The sequence below is a fragment of the Pseudophryne corroboree genome, chromosome 2 (genome assembly GCF_028390025.1).
Source record: "Pseudophryne corroboree isolate aPseCor3 chromosome 2, aPseCor3.hap2, whole genome shotgun sequence".
NCBI lineage: Eukaryota > Metazoa > Chordata > Amphibia > Anura > Myobatrachidae > Pseudophryne > Pseudophryne corroboree.
The window spans coordinates 979,583,876-979,604,077 of NC_086445.1; the positions used below are offsets into that span (position 1 = coordinate 979,583,876).

Genomic DNA, 20,202 nt, shown 5'->3' on the forward strand with positions numbered 1-20,202 from the left:
CCTACTTTATAATAATATCTGTTTCATTGATTTCCATGACCATAGCTAGGATGCCGGTCAGGTTAATGGAATACTACATACATATATTATGATAGGGCATGGACTTCTCAAACAGCCCGCCAGAAGTTGGAGGGCCCAAGGCCCTCTCACCAGGATGTTATACTATTTTTTATATTCTGCAGAAAGTTTCCTACCTTTTGGTTGTGAAGGTGCCGACAACTTTAGTGCAGCTGGAATTGTCTCCTCCGCAAACTCCGCATTTGTCAAACTGAAGCTTGGATCCTATAATCCCGTCACACCCTGTGCGGACACATTTTCCCTTGACACATACAGAATTGCTGTACGGTCTACACTCAGTGCCATCGGTCACCTGTGGAGCCAAGCAAAAATAGAATGTGTCCACATTGAGATATTATCACAGCAGATTCCATATTAATTAAGTGAGTGGAGCACTTAAAACTACTTAACATATTTTTTCTATTAAAAAAATTAGCAGTTTTCAAGAGCATTCAAGGCCAGCAGCCAGCAGTGGTGGCGTACAGTGTATATAGCACAGCGACTCTCTGCATACATCTTTTTTATTTAAAGAAATGCCCATTATATGCAAAATATGAGAATACAGGTAGTTTAACTTCCACAAAGTCACCAGAAAGTTTTGCTACCCACGGTTGTGATTCAGCAGTCAATAGGCATTATAAGCTATATACCAAAAATGTGAAAAGCATAAAGGAACAGTAACTCAAAAATGAAAATGTATTTTATTTAAATGCCCTGTAAAATATCTCCTGTGTCCCCTACTCCCTACACTGTGTAGGGCTTCACTCAGAATCCCTGCAGGAGAAACAGATGTATTTAGCCTGGAGAAGTGATAAAGCAGTGATAAGTAGAAGGTGATAACGCACCAGCCAATCATTATGGGTTTGATAAATGACAGTTAGGAGCTGATTGGCTGGTGTGTTATCACCTTCTGCTTATCACTGCTTTATCACTACTCCATGCCTAATACATCTGCCCCAAAATGTTCTCCACTCGCAGACATCCCCATGGATCAGACTCTGGGCTTGCTCCAGAGATGGGGTCTCTGAATCACCCAGAGATGCAGTGGCATATCTATAATGGGCACAAGGTGTGCACTACAAATGGGCCCCTGGGTCTAGGAGGAGCCCACCGCACACCCTGCACCCATTTTTTTGAATACTTACCCTCTCCGGAGTCCTGTGTCGGCGGCCGCAGCACTGCACAAATCACCGGCGCCCATTTTCCTAGTGTATTGCACATGTGCACTAGACTCTGTCAAGGGATGTAGTCATGTTACCAGCGCTTGCGATCCAGGAGGTCAGCATGCTGCCGCCAGAATCCCGAATGCTCAAAATGCCGCCAGCCAGAATGCCGACCCACAGGGTCTATTCCCACTCATGCGTGGCGAGTACAGTGAGCCCGCAAGGGGCTTTGGTGCGCTCCCCCCCCCCCCCTTTCCTGATCCCGGTGTTGGTATGCTGACCGCCGGGATCCCGGCAACTGGCATACCATACCCAACACCTCTTGCACAGTCCTAGGGTCTCTCAGTGACAGTAGTGCTGACAGAGTCTACTGCACTGATGGCTAGAGAGAAGGGGATCTGGATGGAGACTGCACACAGACCTCCGGCTCCTCCTCTCTTAATACACCCCTGCACGATGTCTCTGATCCGCTGCTTGTATACAAGGATGCAACCAGTGGATGCACATCAGTTGAACATCAGACTTCTGCACAACCGCGTACGCAGCATGACAGCTTGAATTAAAACACAGGCGCCATTTCCGCTGCATACGGACTCTCAGTAGCAAGCAGTTATTTTTTTTATTTTCTACTCTACAGGGGGCACAGTACTGGGGGCAAAACTACTGGGTGCACAACTCTACAGGGGCACAGTACTGGGGGCAATACTATTGTGGGCACAGCTACAGGGGGCATTACTGACCACGCCCCTTCTCCATGAAGCCACACCACTATTTTTGTTTGGGGCGTCGCAAGGTCTAGATCCGGCCCTGTGTATATCCCAACATCTATATGGAAAATCATTTGCTACTTCCATATGTATATAAATGTATATTATAACATTACCTTTTGTGAAAAGACAACATAGTATCCTGTTCCTTTTGCTTGGCATATGAGCTTACAGACATCTCCGGCCTGGATCCCCGCATACTTGGGGAACCACTCCACAAAGTTCTTTGCACCCTTTGCGTCGGTCTGATAACCGTTCCTGGCCTCACACTGCTGCTGTCGGAAGGATTTGGCTGAAAAGGATAATAAGAAAAGTTAATGTTTTATTTTCTATTTCTGCTACATAGTATGATACAAGCAAGTAAATCATTGTTACCCCCTTTTCATACAGAAAGGGAAATTACCGGGTGATGAAGTTCTACCCGGTAATTTGCCGATAAACACGAGTCCTGTTTCTGTGTGAAAGAGTCAACCCGGGTTGAATTTCCCAGGACTTCGACGCAGGAATTTATCAGGGTCAGACACGGGAATTTCGACCCGTGTTGACTCTTTCACACAAACGAAATACCCGTGTTGATGCGCAAATGAACGGGTAGAAATTCTTGACCCGGTAATTTGCTTGTCTGTGTGAAAGGGGGGTCAGGCAGGGACCAGCAAAACGACCCGGCACTGAAATGGCGGGTAAAACGTGGGATTTTCAGACATTTCTGTCTGAAAAAGGTATTACTTAAAGTACTTGTACACCTTAGGTGTGGTGGACAAGTACTAGGAAGGGTGAGAAATCCTTAAAATAAAGGGGGTTATTCAGGTTTGTTAGCAAACCAAAAAAGCAAGCACCTGGGCAAAACCATGGTGCACTGCAGGTGGGGTAGATGTAACATGTGCAGAGAGAGAGAGATTTGGGTGGGTTATATTGATTCTGTGCAGGGTAAATACTGGCTGCTTAATTTCTACACTGCAATTTAGATTTCAGTTTGAACACACCCCACCCAAATCTAACTCTCTCTGCACATGTTACATCTGCGCCCCCCCCCCCCCTGCAGTACAACATGGTTTTGCCCAGTTGCTTGCTTTTTGTATTTGCTAACAAACCTGAGTTAGGCCCAAAATCCACTAATACACCAGCAATATTAACGTAATGCAGTTTTTGAGCAGTCATACAGGTCATGTGATGCCGTTGGTATGTCATGCTGAGGGGTGTGGATTATTAGATAGTAGACATGCATTCAATAGGGTCAAACGGTCGATAGGGTCAAAAGGTCCACATACAGATAGAGCCACGCTAATCGTGGCTCCATCTGTGCCTGGGCGCACCCATCACTGCATCCGAGACGCGCACCTGCTCCATTCACTTTAATGGGAGCGTCTCTGTGCGCTCCCGTAGCGGGGCTAGGCGCCGGATCGCCTAGTCTCCCCGGGAGTGCACGCATGCAATGGAGCCGCACTAGATGAGTGTGGCTCCATCTGTAAAACAGGTAGACAGTAGAAAAGGTCGACGGAATCACACGGTCGACATGGAGATGGTCAACACAAAAAAGGTATGCATGAAAAAAAATGTTGTTTGTTTTTTGGGTGTTTTGTCAACTTTCTGCCACAAACAAGCTTCATTAGTGTACAATGTCCCCTCGCATGGCTCGCGAAGGTTACTATTCCCAATCTTAGTCCACGTCGATGGTAAAGTATGAAAAAGTAAAAAAAAAATACTCGTGTTGACCATGTGTGTGTCGATTGTCATGCCGACCTTTTGACCCTGATGTCCGTTTGATCCTGTCGACCTTTTGAACTGTCTACCTTTTACATGTCGACTTTTTGACCCTGTCGACCTAATGCATGTCTACTAGTGGTCGACCTATTGACTGTAGACCTTTTTAGTGTAGATCTACAGACCGGATACCCATGCACAGACCCTATCCTGAAAAATGCTGGGAGAAGCCGCTCTTCTTCTGGTTTTCCAAACTTTAAAATTAAATATCAGACATACAGTATCTGTAGGCCTCAGAGTCAGAGAATGGAGAAAACATGTAATTCATTATTTTTTTCTTAGTTTTATGTTAATCTTTATTTACTGTTTGCGTTTTCTGTCCTTTAAATCACCCTGATACACGATTCTCATATCTTCCGGCTTCTGAATTTGGTTCTGCTTGCAAAGCAGACTGTAGATGCTAATGAGACTTACCAGCATTCTCTATTATCAGTGACACATTCACAGCAGGTTCCCACTCACAACCAGTGGTGCCGAGAGAGGGGGGGAGAGGGTACAAATTACCCGGGCCCAGGTGTGATGGAGGAGCCCAGTGAGGGTCCAGTAGGGGCCCAGCCCCCCCCCCCCCCCCCACCTTACCTGGCAGCAGCACCTGCAACTCTTCTTCTCAGCCCAGATCATGCTGCTGTGTACTGGGCTGCAGTGTGACCATGGAGGTGCTTAAAAAATAAAAAAAAATCAGTATTTTTTTCTAAGGGTACACAACCACACCTCCTGTGATTAGGCCACACCCCTTGAAAAGTACCTGTGTCCAGCTCGGCTCTCGACTGCCCTGAATAGAAGCTTTGGAGAGGCCAAGCCCACAGCCGGTATTCCACCACTTGGAATATATATATGGCTTTGGATTTCTGGGGAACCAGACCATATATATATATATATATATATATATATACGGTACTAGTAAAAAACTACCAGCATTAGTATCAGGGCCGCACCTAGGAGTGTGCAAGCAGTAGTGTCACACAGGGTGCAGGGCCTTGGTGGCGCAATCGCTGCCACTTGGAAACTGCATGTGGCTTACAGTGTACATGGAACGGCACCCTGCAGCCAGTAGAGCTACAGAATATCTGCCCGAAAGGTGGAGGTGGCAGTGCAGCCTGTGGAGGTGGCTGGCCACTCCCCCTAGGTGTGATGTCACGGATTTAGGGGGCGGGGCTGTCACAGGTCGCACTACCTCAATGTTCTTTGCAGGATAATTAAAAATGTAATTCATACTTTCAGTCATATCCTTACAGCAGGAGACACGCTATGCCATATATACTGTACATATTAAATTGTACAGTTTATCACTAACTAATAATGTGCATGCATCTGTAATATTCCTCTTGTTTGTTTGTTCAACGTTACCTCTTTTAGCCAGGCAATCCTGCAGTTGGCTACAATATGGACATGCTCCCCAAGATATTACTGGCATGAAACATTACTTATTTTTCCTCACACAGTACCTCATAAGCGAAAAGAAGCTATGGTGCTGAATGACACGGTGATGCAGAGCTAAAGACAGATTTTTGCACTTCAATGTGATTTGTATGAAATATTGACACAACTGTGCTCACTTCCAATTGGACACTGATCAAGGCATACAATAATAGAGTCAAGCTGTATGATTGGTCCATATGTGAACCGCTTAAATTGAAATAATTTTGTCTATTACAAATTGTAAGGACAATTTCTTACCGTTAGAGGGACAGGGGTTAACGTTACACGATCGGTTTATGGCGCGCTTTCCTGTGCAGTATCTACCGCTGTTTCTCGGGGCAGGGTCATTACAGTGACGATAGGCAAACTGAACTCCTCCACCACACGTACGTGAACATTGTCCCCATGGACCCCAGGAACCCCAATTGCCATGGCTGGAAACCTGCAATATAAAGATAATGTACAGTGATTAGAATAAGAACATACAGAAACACCTTTGGAACAATGTAACCAGACACTAGAGAGAAATGATAGATTTTACACAATCCCAAGCTCAATGATATGGGGTTAGAGGTCATCGCCTCATGGCAGGTATATCTCTGACAAGTATGTGTTAGCTTACATAATGATTGTTACTGTAGTTTACTTAATGGTAAAGTGTTAGTTTACATAATGGTTAAGTGTCGTTTACATAATGGTAAAGTGTTAGTTTACATAATGATTCAGAGTTAGTTTACATAGTGGTAAAGTGTTAGTTTACAATGATGGTAAAGTGTTAGTTTACATAATGGTAAAGTGTTAGTTTACATAATGATTCAGTGTTAGTTTACATAATGGTTGAGTGTTAGTTTACATAATGATTCAGTGTTAGTTTACATAATGATTCAGTGTTAGTTTACAAAATGGTAAAGTGTTAGTTTACATAATGGTTGAGTGTTAGTTTACTTCATGATTCAGAGTTAGTTTACATAGTGGTAAAGTGTTAGTTTACATAATGATTCAGTGTTAGTTTACATAGTGGTAAAGTGTTAGTTTACATAATGATTCAGTGTTAGTTTACATAATGGTAAAGTGTTAGTTTACATAATGAATCAGTGTTAGTTTAGTATATGAGTGTTAGTTTACATAATGATTCAGTGTTAGTTTACATAATGGTTGAGTGTTAGTATACATAATGATTCAGTGTTAGTTTACAAAATGGTAAAGTGTTAGTTTACATAATGATTCAGTGTTAGTTTACATAATGGTAAAGTGTTAGTTTACATAATGAATCAGTGTTAGTTTACATAATGATTCAGTGTTAGTTTACATAATGGTTGAGTGTTAGTTTACATAATGATTCAGTGTTAGTTTACAAAATGGTAAAGTGTTAGTTTACATAATGATTCAGTGTTAGTTTACATAATGGTAAAGTGTTAGTTTACATAATGAATCAGTGTTAGTTTACATAATGAGTCAGTGTTAGTTTACATAATGGTTGAGTGTTAGTTTACATAATGGTTGAGTGTTAGTTTACATAATGGTTCAGTGTTAGTTTACATAATGGTTAAGTTGCTGCTGTAGACAATCCCCTCCTACAAAAAAAATTCTCCTTCTGATGAAGTTGGGAGTTTCTCAACGAAACGCATTAAGATTAATTTATTAATGTTAAACTATTGAGTTTTATATGATCGTGATTCTATACGGGACTGGCCATTTGGTTTTAAGCATTTCTCTGTGATCTTCATCCTTGTTGGGTGGGTATATATTGGTTATTTATTTAGAGATTGCACTTTTTCCTGAAATTATATCTGGAGTATTTAACATACATACCGAATAGTATTTCTTCTTGGTCTTATCAACGCACTTGCCATGCAGACATATTCTTCCCTTTCCACATGGTGTCCCCTCCACAGCTGGCAGTTTCTTTGTCAAACAAACCATCTGACCCTGGCGGACAACTGCACACCATAGCCTTGAGCAAACATCCATCCCAGGACACACCGTATACGTAGGCCCAAAGGCAAGCTTGCACTGGCGGATGGCATCATAACTCTGTCCTGGCAGCTCCTCAGGTCCCAAGATCTGATTTCTGGGTTGGTCTAGCAAACAGTTTCCTGTAATATAGATTATTTGAAAAATTAGGCACGGAAATACAGTAAATTCTGTAGTATCTCACATTACAGATAACTACCCATTCATATGCCCCAAAATAACTTTTCACCGGTCCCAGCAATGTTGATCCATCTGCTTCCAAGACCCTCATGATGTTAGCTCCTGCTCTGCGTGCATAGGGCTGGTACAGGAGAGTGAGGCCCCAACGGTTCATGGCACTGATGTAGGCCCATAATGCATAAAGCTGGATGGGGTCTTGGGAATGGATAGACAGGCCTCATTCTGCCCTTTGGGAACAGATGATCTGACAGGGCTCCATAACTGTAATATTCCCACAATGGTCATAACTCCATTATTATATAGTACTTACGTGGGGCCTTATTATATATTCTGTTCTTCTAAGCACAATTCTCTCTATTGTCTCTTGTTGAAAAGCTACACCAAGACCTTTACTGTGCTAAAGACTAATGGGTGATTCACATTTCTGCCAATCAGTGGCAGCGCTGTACGATTTGTCATAGAATAATTGACTATATTCACTTATAATAATATAATTCATTGATAACTGTCATTAATGGTGACTTGTGAAAGACTGCTAGAACACTGAGGCTCGCAAAACCATCTGTCAGGTATTTGGTTCATCTTTTACCAAACTGCCTAGACCTTATGCCATATGTAGACCTACAGGGCAGAGCGCACAGTGAGTTCTATGCTAGTTGGCATAGCGTATCTTTTATGAAGTCACTCAGCTTGAGCGCGCACATCTATACAGTTTTGCATGATTCTGGCACTTATGACAACCTGTGTGTGCATGGGCCGGACAGGGGAGGGATGTGGTGTTCAAACGTAGATCGGGCATGGTAATTGCGTGTTCAGGCAATTATGGATACATAGGGAGCAGGACACTTATGTCTATATGCCTGAGAAAGCTTTATTATTTGCAGAAGATCAAGTGCAGGTGCAAGCCACGGATGAGGAAGACGGTGGTCACCAACAATTGCGAACCGCTGTTTGTTGATGCTGATAGGTGCTTTCATTGCTTCTTGGGTATATATTATGCCTTTTTGTATATTTGTTTTCTTGTATATGAGACAAGCGATTCCTCCTGACATATTGGAGAATTAGCTGCTGCATTATTGATGCCTAATTGCCAATGTGGATTCTAGGGGTAATGTACTGTATCAAAGTGGAGAAGCGGACAAATAGAAAAGCCAACCAATCAGCTTCTACCTATCATTTTGTTAATTGGTTGCTATGGTCAATATTTCCACTTGTCTGTTCTGCACTTTTAAGAAAGCTTGATACATTTCCCCCTACAGTATGTGACATACGTCTGGCATAAACATGGCGCATATACAACTGTTCATGCTTTGCACACTGTATAGTCCTGTTTTTGCACACGATAATTGCGGCTTTGAATATGCATGTGATTTCAATTTTGTTTTACATGTAATATTTTTGCAGCATGTATTTCGTAAATAGAGCCTTAAAATGCACTTAAAAATGTACCATAGAACAATATAAAACCCCAGCACATACTGTATATGGGGAGTAATTCAGGTTTGTTAGCAAACCAAAAAGAAGACTAATGGACAAAACCATGTTGCACTGCAGGTGGGACAGAAGTAACATGTGCAGAGAGAGTTAGATGTGGGTGGGTTACATTGTTTCTGTGCAGGGTAAATACTGGCTGCTTTATTTTTACACTGAAATTTAGATTTCCGTTTGAACACGCCGCCACCCAAATCTAACTCTCTCTGCACATGTTACACCTGCCCCACATGCAGTGCAACATGGGCCCTCATTCCGAGTTGATCGGTCGCAAGGCGAATTTAGCAGAGTTACACACGCTAAGCCGCCGCCTACTGGGAGTGAATCTTAGCTTCTTAAAATTGCGACCGATGTATTCGCAATATTGCGATTACTAACTACTTAGCAGTTTCAGAGTAGCTCCAGACTTACTCTGCCTGTGCGATCAGTTCAGTGCTTGTCGTTCCTGGTTGACGTCACAAACACACCCAGCGTTCGCCCAGGCACTCCCACCGTTTCTACGGCCACTCCTGCGTTTTTCCCGGAAACGGTAGCGTTTTCAGCCACACGCCCCTGAAACGCCGTGTTTCCGCCCAGTAACACCCATTTCCTGTCAATCACATTACGATCGCCGTTGCGATGAAAAAGCCGTGAGTAAAAATACTTTCTTCATAGTAAAGTTACTTGGCGCAGTCGCAGTGCGAACATTGCGCATGCGTACTAAGCGGATTTTCACTGCGATGCGATGAAAAATACCGAGCGAACAACTCGGAATGAGGGCCTTGGTTCTGCCCATTAGTGTGCTTTTTTTGGTTTGCTAACAGTAACAAACCTGAATAAGGCTCATGGTTCCTCTAAAATAATGGTCTGTGAAACAGGAAACCTTCTTAGTAATGTAATAAAAAGGAAATGTCTTTGCTTTTGGAGCGTGCTGCACTTAAAAATACAGCATAATCGATTCCAAAGGGAGATTTCAGCAATAGATGGATTTTATTGAGAACAAAAAATTCTGTGTAAGATCTCAGTGCCAGCAGATTGAAATCAATAAGCAGACTTTAGTATACTCCTATACAACGCGCGGTATTAAATTCATGCTACGGGAATCAGCCCGCGCTAATGCTTTCCATATCCTTGGCTACAGCAAAGTCTTTTTAAGTGGGACTTTCATGACTGTCAGCAGTTTTGAGCTAAGAAAAAAGGTATAAACACAAGCGCCCCCGTGGAATCCAGCAAAGCTCTGTTGACTCTCAAAGAATGCCGTTTGGCAACGGTCCACTGGGGTTGAAACACTTGTGCCCTTGTGCCCGCCGCTGGCATTGTAAACCAGACCCTACTTTCCAAACAAGTAGTTGGTATTATGGAAAGAAACAGTAAGATGTGAACCAGAACATTAAAACAGGCTGCTGGCGGAATAGAAAAGGGCCATGTAAAAACAGAATTGCTGTAATTTCCAAAACAGAATCTCTGTGACCTCATCTAACCTCTGGTTGTGTTTAAGAATTCACAGTCCCTTCCAAAGGCTTTTATCAATTGGTATGTACTGTATGTTCGCTGTTATCCTGGCAAACATCACTGAACTAAAGGGGAAACTATCACCTGAATTATTTGTAACAGTCACATTTCCCACCCCTTGACTAAAATAACTGCAGTGCTTAAGGGGCAGTTGTACTGAGCCTTGGAGAGTAATAAAGTGGAGAGAGATAAAATACCAACCTATCAGCTACCAACTTTCATTTTTCAGACATAGGCTGTGACATGACAGTAAGTAGCTGATTGGCTGGTACTTTCTCTCTCTCCAAACTCTTAAAAATATATATATAGTTCTATCCGGCTGTTGGGATGTCGCCGGTCATGTGACCAACACCGGAATCCTGACACCACTCTGGACATCGGTGCCAGGTTAGGGTTGGCGTGTGGTGGGGTTTAGAGTTAGGGTTGGGCAATAGGGTAGGTTAGGGGTAGGCTCTAGGGCAGGGGTGTCAAACACAAGGCCCGCGGGCCAAATCCGGCCCGCCAGACCTCGTCTGATGGCCCGCGGACTCACATTTCAAACATGGGTGGGTCCGTGGGACGCGCTTCGCTGCAGCCAATCCCTAGCCTGCCAGATTGATTGATGGCTCTGTGGCCCGGCTGCAAACTTTAAAAATAGGAGGTGGAGCCTTGCCAGTGCGGACTTGATGGCGCAGCTCTCCTCGATTTGGTGAGTTGTGCTTCGGACAGTGGATAACCTGCGGCTGGAGGAGGGTGTTGGGGTCTGAGAGCTGCCAGTGTTCCGCAGCCGGGGATCGGGGCTGGGTACTCCGTGATCCCGCGGCCAGCTCCGGGTGGTGATGCTGCTTTAGCTCTGAGCTGTTACAATCAGCGGTGACAGGGGGGCTGACTGTTCCCGCGGTGGGGGCTGGTTCAGGTCCCCGAGCTTCCGGCATTACAATGAGTCTCACTGACTCATTTAATGCCGCCACCAACGCTGCGCCTGTCTGCCCACCACCAGTGCCCCGGAGCCCTGTGCATTAAGACAGTCACTGCACAGTCAGTGACTCGGGTCCCGACTCCCGGCCGGAGGGGGAGAAGGAGATGCTCTGCTTTCAGCTCCTCCACCATAGACTCAAATGCTGCATGTGCCCGACTTGTTTAACTATTCCAAGTCCCTCTCTCTATTGCTGTTCACACGGACACCTGGCTGTTACACCCCGGTCCTGATTGTCACCAGCGCCAAAAGTTCATGGGAGGGATGCATAGAGTCACTGGCAGCCATCTCCATGCACAGTGACAGCCCCTGATTGTAAGCACTACTGATGCCAGGCAGGAAAATGCAATACTATTGTTGTACAAGTGGAAAGTGCTGCTCCTCCTCTCTCTCGCTCCTCTGCCCCCCCTCTCTCTTCATGTATCCCCCTCTATGCATCTCCTTCCTCTCTGTCTCCCCCCACTCTCCGTCTCTCCTCCTTTCTCGCTCCCTGTCTGTCTCCCCCCTTTCTCTCTCCGTCTCTCCCCCCTCTCTATCCCTATCTCCTCACTATCCATTTCCCCTCTCTGTCGCCCCCTCTCTCTGCTCCTCTCTCCGTCTCTCCCCCCTCTGCGTCTCCCCCCTCGCGCTCTCTCTCTGCGTCTCCCCCTTTCAGAGCTAGTTATTACTTACATTATTACAAAAAACAGTAATAATTGATAGAGATGAGCGCCTGAAATTTTTCGGGTTTTGTGTTTTGGTTTTGGGTTCGGTTCCGCGGCCGTGTTTTGGGTTCGAACGCGTTTTGGCAAAACCTCACCGAATTTTTTTTGTCGGATTCGGGTGTGTTTTGGATTCGGGTGTTTTTTTCAAAAAACACTAAAAAACAGCTTAAATCATAGAATTTGGGGGTCATTTTGATCCCAAAGTATTATTAACCTCAAAAACCATAATTTACACTCATTTTCAGTCTATTCTGAATACCTCACACCTCACAATATTATTTTTAGTCCTAAAATTTGCACCGAGGTCGCTGTGTGAGTAAGATAAGCGACCCTAGTGGCCGACACAAACACCGGGCCCATCTAGGAGTGGCACTGCAGTGTCACGCAGGATGTCCCTTCCAAAAAACCCTCCCCAAACAGCACATGACGCAAAGAAAAAAAGAGGCGCAATGAGGTAGCTGTGTGAGTAAGATTAGCGACCCTAGTGGCCGACACAAACACCGGGCCCATCTAGGAGTGGCACTGCAGTGTCACGCAGGATGGCCCTTCCAAAAAACCCTCCCCAAACAGCACATGACGCAAAGAAAAAAAGAGGCGCAATGAGGTAGCTGTGTGAGTAAGATTAGCGACCCTAGTGGCCGACACAAACACCGGGCCCATCTAGGAGTGGCACTGCAGTGTCACGCAGGATGGCCCTTCCAAAAAACCCTCCCCAAACAGCACATGACGCAAAGAAAAAAAGAGGCGCAATGAGGTAGCTGTGTGAGTAAGATTAGCGACCCTAGTGGCCGACACAAACACCGGGCCCATCTAGGAGTGGCACTGCAGTGTCACGCAGGATGTCCCATCCAAAAAACCCTCCCCAAACAGCACATGACGCAAAGAAAAAAAGAGGCGCAATGAGGTAGCTGTGTGAGTAAGATTAGCGACCCTAGTGGCCGACACAAACACCGGGCCCATCTAGGAGTGGCACTGCAGTGTCACGCAGGATGGCCCTTCCAAAAAACCCTCCCCAAACAGCACATGACGCAAAGAAAAAAAGAGGCGCAATGAGGTAGCTGTGTGAGTAAGATTAGCGACCCTAGTGGCCGACACAAACACCGGGCCCATCTAGGAGTGGCACTGCAGTGTCACGCAGGATGTCCCTTCCAAAAAACCCTCCCCAAACAGCACATGACGCAAAGAAAAAAAGAGGCGCAATGAGGTAGCTGACTGTGTGAGTAAGATTAGCGACCCTAGTGGCCGACACAAACACCGGGCCCATCTAGGAGTGGCACTGCAGTGTCACGCAGGATGTCCCTTCCAAAAAACCCTCCCCAATCAGCACATGATGCAAAGAAAAAGAAAAGAAAAAAGAGGTGCAAGATGGAATTGTCCTTGGGCCCTCCCACCCACCCTTATGTTGTATAAACAAAACAGGACATGCACACTTTAACCAACCCATCATTTCAGTGACAGGGTCTGCCACACGACTGTGACTGATATGACGGGTTGGTTTGGACCCCCCCCAAAAAAGAAGCAATTAATCTCTCCTTGCACAAACTGGCTCTACAGAGGCAAGATGTCCACCTCATCTTCACCCTCCGATATATCACCGTGTACATCCCCCTCCTCACAGATTATCAATTCGTCCCCACTGGAATCCACCATCTCAGCTCCCTGTGTACTTTGTGGAGGCAATTGCTGCTGGTCAATGTCTCCGCGGAGGAATTGATTATAATTCATTTTAATGAACATCATCTTCTCCACATTTTCTGGATGTAACCTCGTACGCCGATTGCTGACAAGGTGAGCGGCGGCACTAAACACTCTTTCGGAGTACACACTTGTGGGAGGGCAACTTAGGTAGAATAAAGCCAGTTTGTGCAAGGGCCTCCAAATTGCCTCTTTTTCCTGCCAGTATAAGTACGGACTGTGTGACGTGCCTACTTGGATGCGGTCACTCATATAATCCTCCACCATTCTATCAATGTTGAGAGAATCATATGCAGTGACAGTAGACGACATGTCCGTAATCGTTGTCAGGTCCTTCAGTCCGGACCAGATGTCAGCATCAGCAGTCGCTCCAGACTGCCCTGCATCACCGCCAGCGGGTGGGCTCGGAATTCTGAGCCTTTTCCTCGCACCCCCAGTTGCGGGAGAATGTGAAGGAGGAGATGTTGACAGGTCGCGTTCCGCTTGACTTGACAATTTTGTCACCAGCAGGTCTTTCAACCCCAGCAGACCTGTGTCTGCCGGAAAGAGAGATCCAAGGTAGGCTTTAAATCTAGGATCGAGCACGGTGGCCAAAATGTAGTGCTCTGATTTCAACAGATTGACCACCCGTGAATCCTTGTTAAGCGAATTAAGGGCTGCATCCACAAGTCCCACATGCCTAGCGGAATCGCTCCCTTTTAGCTCCTTCTTCAATGCCTCCAGCTTCTTCTGCAAAAGCCTGATGAGGGGAATGACCTGACTCAGGCTGGCAGTGTCTGAACTGACTTCACGTGTGGCAAGTTCAAAGGGCATCAGAACCTTGCACAACGTTGAAATCATTCTCCACTGCACTTGAGACAGGTGCATTCCACCTACTATATCGTGCTCAATTGTATAGGCTTGAATGGCCTTTTGCTGCTCCTCCAACCTCTGAAGCATATAGAGGGTTGAATTCCACCTCGTTACCACTTCTTGCTTCAGATGATGGCAGGGCAGGTTCAGTAGTTTTTGGTGGTGCTCCAGTTTTCTGTACGTGGTGCCTGTACGCCGAAAGTGTCCCGCAATTCTTCTGGCCACCGACAGCATCTCTTGCACGCCCCTGTCGTTTTTTAAAAAATTCTGCACCACCAAATTCAAGGTATGTGCAAAACATGGGACGTGCTGGAATTGGCCCAGATTTAATGCACACACAATATTGCTGGCGTTGTCCGATGCCACAAATCCACAGGAGAGTCCAACTGGGGTAAGCCATTCCGCGATGATCTTCCTCAGTTGCCGTAAGAGGTTTTCAGCTGTGTGCGTATTCTGGAAAGCGGTGATACAAAGCGTAGCCTGCCTAGGAAAGAGTTGGCGTTTGCGAGATGCTGCTACTGGTGCCGCCGCTGCTGTTCTTGCGGCGGGAGTCCATACATCTACCCAGTGGGCTGTCACAGTCATATAGTCCTGACCCTGCCCTGCTCCACTTGTCCACATGTCCGTGGTTAAGTGGACATTGGGTACAGCTGCATTTTTTAGGACACTGGTGACTCTTTTTCTGAGGTCTGTGTACATTTTCGGTATCGCCTGCCTAGAGAAATGGAACCTAGATGGTATTTGGTACCGGGGACACAGTACCTCCAACAAGTCTCTAGTTGGCTCTGCAGTAATGATGGATACCGGAACCACGTTTCTCACCACCCAGGATGCCAAGGCCTCAGTTATCCGCTTTGCAGTAGGATGACTGCTGTGATATTTCATCTTCCTCGCAAAGGACTGTTGAACAGTCAATTGCTTACTGGAAGTAGTACAAGTGGGCTTACGACTTCCCCTCTGGGATGACCATCGACTCCCAGCGGCAACAACAGCAGCGCCAGCAGCAGTAGGCGTTACACGCAAGGATGCATCGGAGGAATCCCAGGCAGGAGAGGACTCGTCAGAATTGCCAGTGACATGGCCTGCAGGACTATTGGCATTCCTGGGGAAGGAGGAAATTGACACTGAGGGAGTTGGTGGGGTGGTTTGCGTGAGCTTGGTTACAAGAGGAAGGGATTTACTGGTCAGTGGACTGCTTCCGCTGTCACCCAAAGTTTTTGAACTTGTCACTGACTTATTGTGAATGCGCTGCAGGTGACGTATAAGGGAGGATGCTCCGAGGTGGTTAACGTCCTTACCCCTACTTATTACAGCTTGACAAAGGGAACACACGGCTTGACACCTGTTGTCCGCATTTCTGGTGAAATACCTCCACACCGAAGAGCTGATTTTTTTGGTATTTTCACCTGGCATGTCAACGGCCATATTCCTCCCACAGACAACAGGTGTCTCCCCGGGTGCCTGACTTAAACAAACCACCTCACCATCAGAATCCTCCTGGTCAATTTCCTCCCCAGCGCCAGCAACACCCATATCCTCCTCATCCTGGTGTACTTCAACACTGACATCTTCAATCTGACTATCAGGAACTGGACTGCGGGTGCTCCTTCCAGCACTTGCAGGGGGCGTGCAAATGGTGGAAGGCGCATGCTCTTCACGTCCAGTGTTGGGAAGGTCAGGCATCGCAACCGACACAATTGGACTCTCCTTGTGGATTTGGGATTTCAAAGAACGCACAGTTCTTTGCGGTGCTTTTGCCAGCTTGAGTCTTTTCAGTTTTCTAGCGAGAGGCTGAGTGCTTCCATCCTCATGTGAAGATGAACCACTAGCCATGAACATAGGCCAGGGCCTCAGCCGTTCCTTGCCACTCCATGTGGTAAATGGCATATTGGCAAGTTTACGCTTCTCCTCCGACAATTTTATTTTAGGTTTTGGAGTCCTTTTTTTACTGATATTTGGTGTTTTGGTTTTGACATGCTCTGTACTATGCCATTGGGCATCGGCCTTGGCAGACGACGTTGCTGGCATTTCATCGTCTCGGCCATGACTAGTGGCAGCAGCTTCAGCACGAGGTGGAAGTGGATCTTGATCTTTCCCTAATTTTGGAACCTCAACATTTTTGTTCTCCATATTTTAATAGGCACAACTAAAAGGCACCTCAGGTAAACAATGGAGATGGATGGATTGGATACTAGTATACAATTATGGACGGGCTGCCGAGTGCCGACACAGAGGTAGCCACAGCCGTGAACTACCGCACTGTACTGTGTCTGCTGCTAATATAGACTGGTTGATAAAGAGATAGTATACTCGTAACTAGTATGTATGTATAAAGAAAGAAAAAAAAAACACGGTTAGGTGGTATATACAATTATGGACGGGCTGCCGAGTGCCGACACAGAGGTAGCCACAGCCGTGAACTACCGCACTGTACTGTGTCTGCTGCTAATATATAGACTGGTTGATAAAGAGATAGTATACTCGTAACTAGTATGTATGTATAAAGAAAGAAAAAAAAACCACGGTTAGGTGGTATATACAATTATGGACGGGCTGCCGAGTGCCGACACAGAGGTAGCCACAGCCGTGAACTACCGCACTGTACTGTGTCTGCTGCTAATATATAGACTGGTTGATAAAGAGATAGTATACTCGTAACTAGTATGTATGTATAAAGAAAGAAAAAAAAACCACGGTTAGGTGGTATATACAATTATGGACGGGCTGCCGAGTGCCGACACAGAGGTAGCCACAGCCGTGAACTACCGCACTGTACTGTGTCTGCTGCTAATATAGACTGGTTGATAAAGAGATAGTATACTCGTAACTAGTATGTATGTATAAAGAAAGAAAAAAAAACCACGGTTAGGTGGTATATACAATTATGGACGGGCTGCCGAGTGCCGACACAGAGGTAGCCACAGCCGTGAACTACCGCACTGTACTGTGTCTGCTGCTAATATATAGACTGGTTGATAAAGAGATAGTATACTCGTAACTAGTATGTATGTATAAAGAAAGAAAAAAAAACCACGGTTAGGTGGTATATACAATTATGGACGGGCTGCCGAGTGCCGACACAGAGGTAGCCACAGCCGTGAACTACCGCACTGTACTGTGTCTGCTGCTAATATAGACTGGTTGATAAAGAGATAGTATACTCGTAACTAGTATGTATGTATAAAGAAAGAAAAAAAAACCACGGTTAGGTGGTATATACAATTATGGACGGGCTGCCGAGTGCCGACACAGAGGTAGCCACAGCCGTGAACTACCGCACTGTACTGTGTCTGCTGCTAATATATAGACTGGTTGATAAAGAGATAGTATACTCGTAACTAGTATGTATGTATAAAGAAAGAAAAAAAAAACACGGTTAGGTGGTATATACAATTATGGACGGGCTGCCGAGTGCCGACACAGAGGTAGCCACAGCCGTGAACTACCGCACTGTACTGTGTCTGCTGCTAATATAGACTGGTTTATAAAGAGATAGTATACTACTAATATTATATACTGGTGGTCAGGTCACTGGTCACTAGTCACACTGGCAGTGGCACTCCTGCAGCAAAAGTGTGCACTGTTTAATTTTAATATAATATTATGTACTCCTGGCTCCTGCTATAACCTATAACTGGCACTGCAGTAGTGCTCCCCAGTCTCCCCCACAATTATAAGCTGTGTGAGCTGAGCAGTCAGACAGATATATAATATATATAGATGATGCAGCACACTGGCCTGAGCCTGAGCAGTGCACACAGATATGGTATGTGACTGACTGAGTCACTGTGTGTATCGCTTTTTTCAGGCAGAGAACGGATATATTAAATAAACTGCACTGTGTGTCTGGTGGTCACTCACTATATAATATATTATGTACTCCTGGCTCCTGCTATAACCTATAACTGGCACTGCAGTAGTGCTCCCCAGTCTCCCCCACAATTATAAGCTGTGTGAGCTGAGCAGTCAGACAGATATATATAATATTATATATAGATAATAGATGATGCAGCACACTGGCCTGAGCCTGAGCAGTGCACACAGATATGGTATGTGACTGAGTCACTGTGTGCTGTGTATCGCTTTTTTCAGGCAGAGAACGGATTATAAATAAAAGTGGTGGTCACTGGTCACTATCAGCAAAACTCTGCACTGTACACTACTGAGTACTCCTAATGCTCCCCAAAATTAGTAAATCAAGTGTCTCTCTAATCTATTCTAATTCTAAACGGAGAGGACGCCAGCCACGTCCTCTCCCTATCAATCTCAATGCACGTGTGAAAATGGCGGCGACGCGCGGCTCCTTATATAGAATCCGAGTCTCGCGATAGAATCCGAGCCTCGCGAGAATCCGACAGCGTCATGATGACGTTCGGGCGCGCTCGGGTTAACCGAGCAAGGCGGGAAGATCCGAGTCGCTCGGACCCGTGAAAAAAAAACATGAAGTTCTGGCGGGTTCGGATTCAGAGAAACCGAACCCGCTCATCTCTAATAATTGAATGCAGTGACATTAATTTATGATAATAAAGAGTGGACACATAGACCTACAGATACAACCGGCCCTTTGATGGGGACCAAACTGCTGATGCGGCCCCCGATGAATTTGAGTTTGACACCCCTGCTCTAGGGCGTCTTAGCCGTAGTCGACACCCCCGGAGGGTTTGCCATAGCTGCACCCCCCAATGGGTTAGGGTAGGAGACAGGGGTGGGGCGGATAGTAGAAATACTTACCCCCTCCGCTGTCAGGATCTTCAATGTCAGTACGCAGTGGCCGGTCATGTGACCATGACATCTCGACAAATGGGATATAGTATGTTTTCCGTTGTATCCTATTACTTAAATAAACACTACAGGGAACGCAATGTTAACACATTTAAAAAAAATGATGTAGGAATGTTGTTTATGGTTTTCAATTTAGACAAATTTACATTGCTTTACCTTAGGCAGCTCATTTCCCAGCTTCTACATATAAACAACTGCAAAGAAAGGACGAGTCGCTATAATTGCTCGTACATTATAGCAGCAGTGTGATGAGCAGTAGCAATCTGTTTAGAGTTAAATGTAAATCTATTTAATTCGACAAGTGAGGAATAATAATAAATTACAATGATCTTCCCATGTAAATAAAAAGAAAGAAAAAAAGGGGAAAAAAAGAAAAGAAGAGAAAGTAGTTAGTTTACTATGGCATGTGTCCTCAGATAAACTTACAGCTGACGCTGAGCTGGAACTAAGCAATGCTTGACACCAGACTTCAATCGCTAGCTGCCATGGTCCTTGTTTAATGTTATTCAGCCTGATAAAGAAATAGGCTTTGTATTTCTATATCAGAATAATTAACTGTGCCAGCGAACTAATAAGTCACGATAAAAGAAACTTGTCTCAAAACATAATATTGAAGAAAATTTACTTTGTTCTCGCTATGAATCAAGGAGACTGGTTTATCAGGCTTTAGACGTTTAAAGCTAAACTACAAAGAATTCTCATTATATTATAGATTTTACTAAGGGTCATTGACGGATTATGACCTCATGGGGTCACTAAGCAACACATTACATATTTCCCAAACCGATATGATATGGCCTGAACACTGAAGACTCTGTCCCGCTGTCCTGACCGGGAATGCATTGTTCCCATCTGTCTGACAGTTGTGCACTAGGTCCTATTCACATCTGCTGTGCCATGCAGGCTTTCTA

The 20,202-nt window shown here is 45.3% G+C and overlaps 1 protein-coding gene across 1 annotated transcript in view; it reads right to left on the reverse strand.

The window, feature by feature from the left end:
- The window catches only part of ADAMTS5 (ADAM metallopeptidase with thrombospondin type 1 motif 5), a 145,851-nt gene that overhangs the window by 25,843 nt on the left and 99,806 nt on the right, over nt 1-20,202 (reverse strand). Inside the window, exons 4-7 of the mRNA XM_063956389.1 lie at nt 6,980-7,263; nt 5,426-5,609; nt 2,104-2,279; nt 195-370 (exon numbers count right to left, since the gene is read on the reverse strand). Of these exons, the coding sequence (XP_063812459.1) occupies nt 195-370; nt 2,104-2,279; nt 5,426-5,609; nt 6,980-7,263 (820 nt within the window). The remainder of the gene's footprint in view (nt 1-194; nt 371-2,103; nt 2,280-5,425; nt 5,610-6,979; nt 7,264-20,202) is intronic.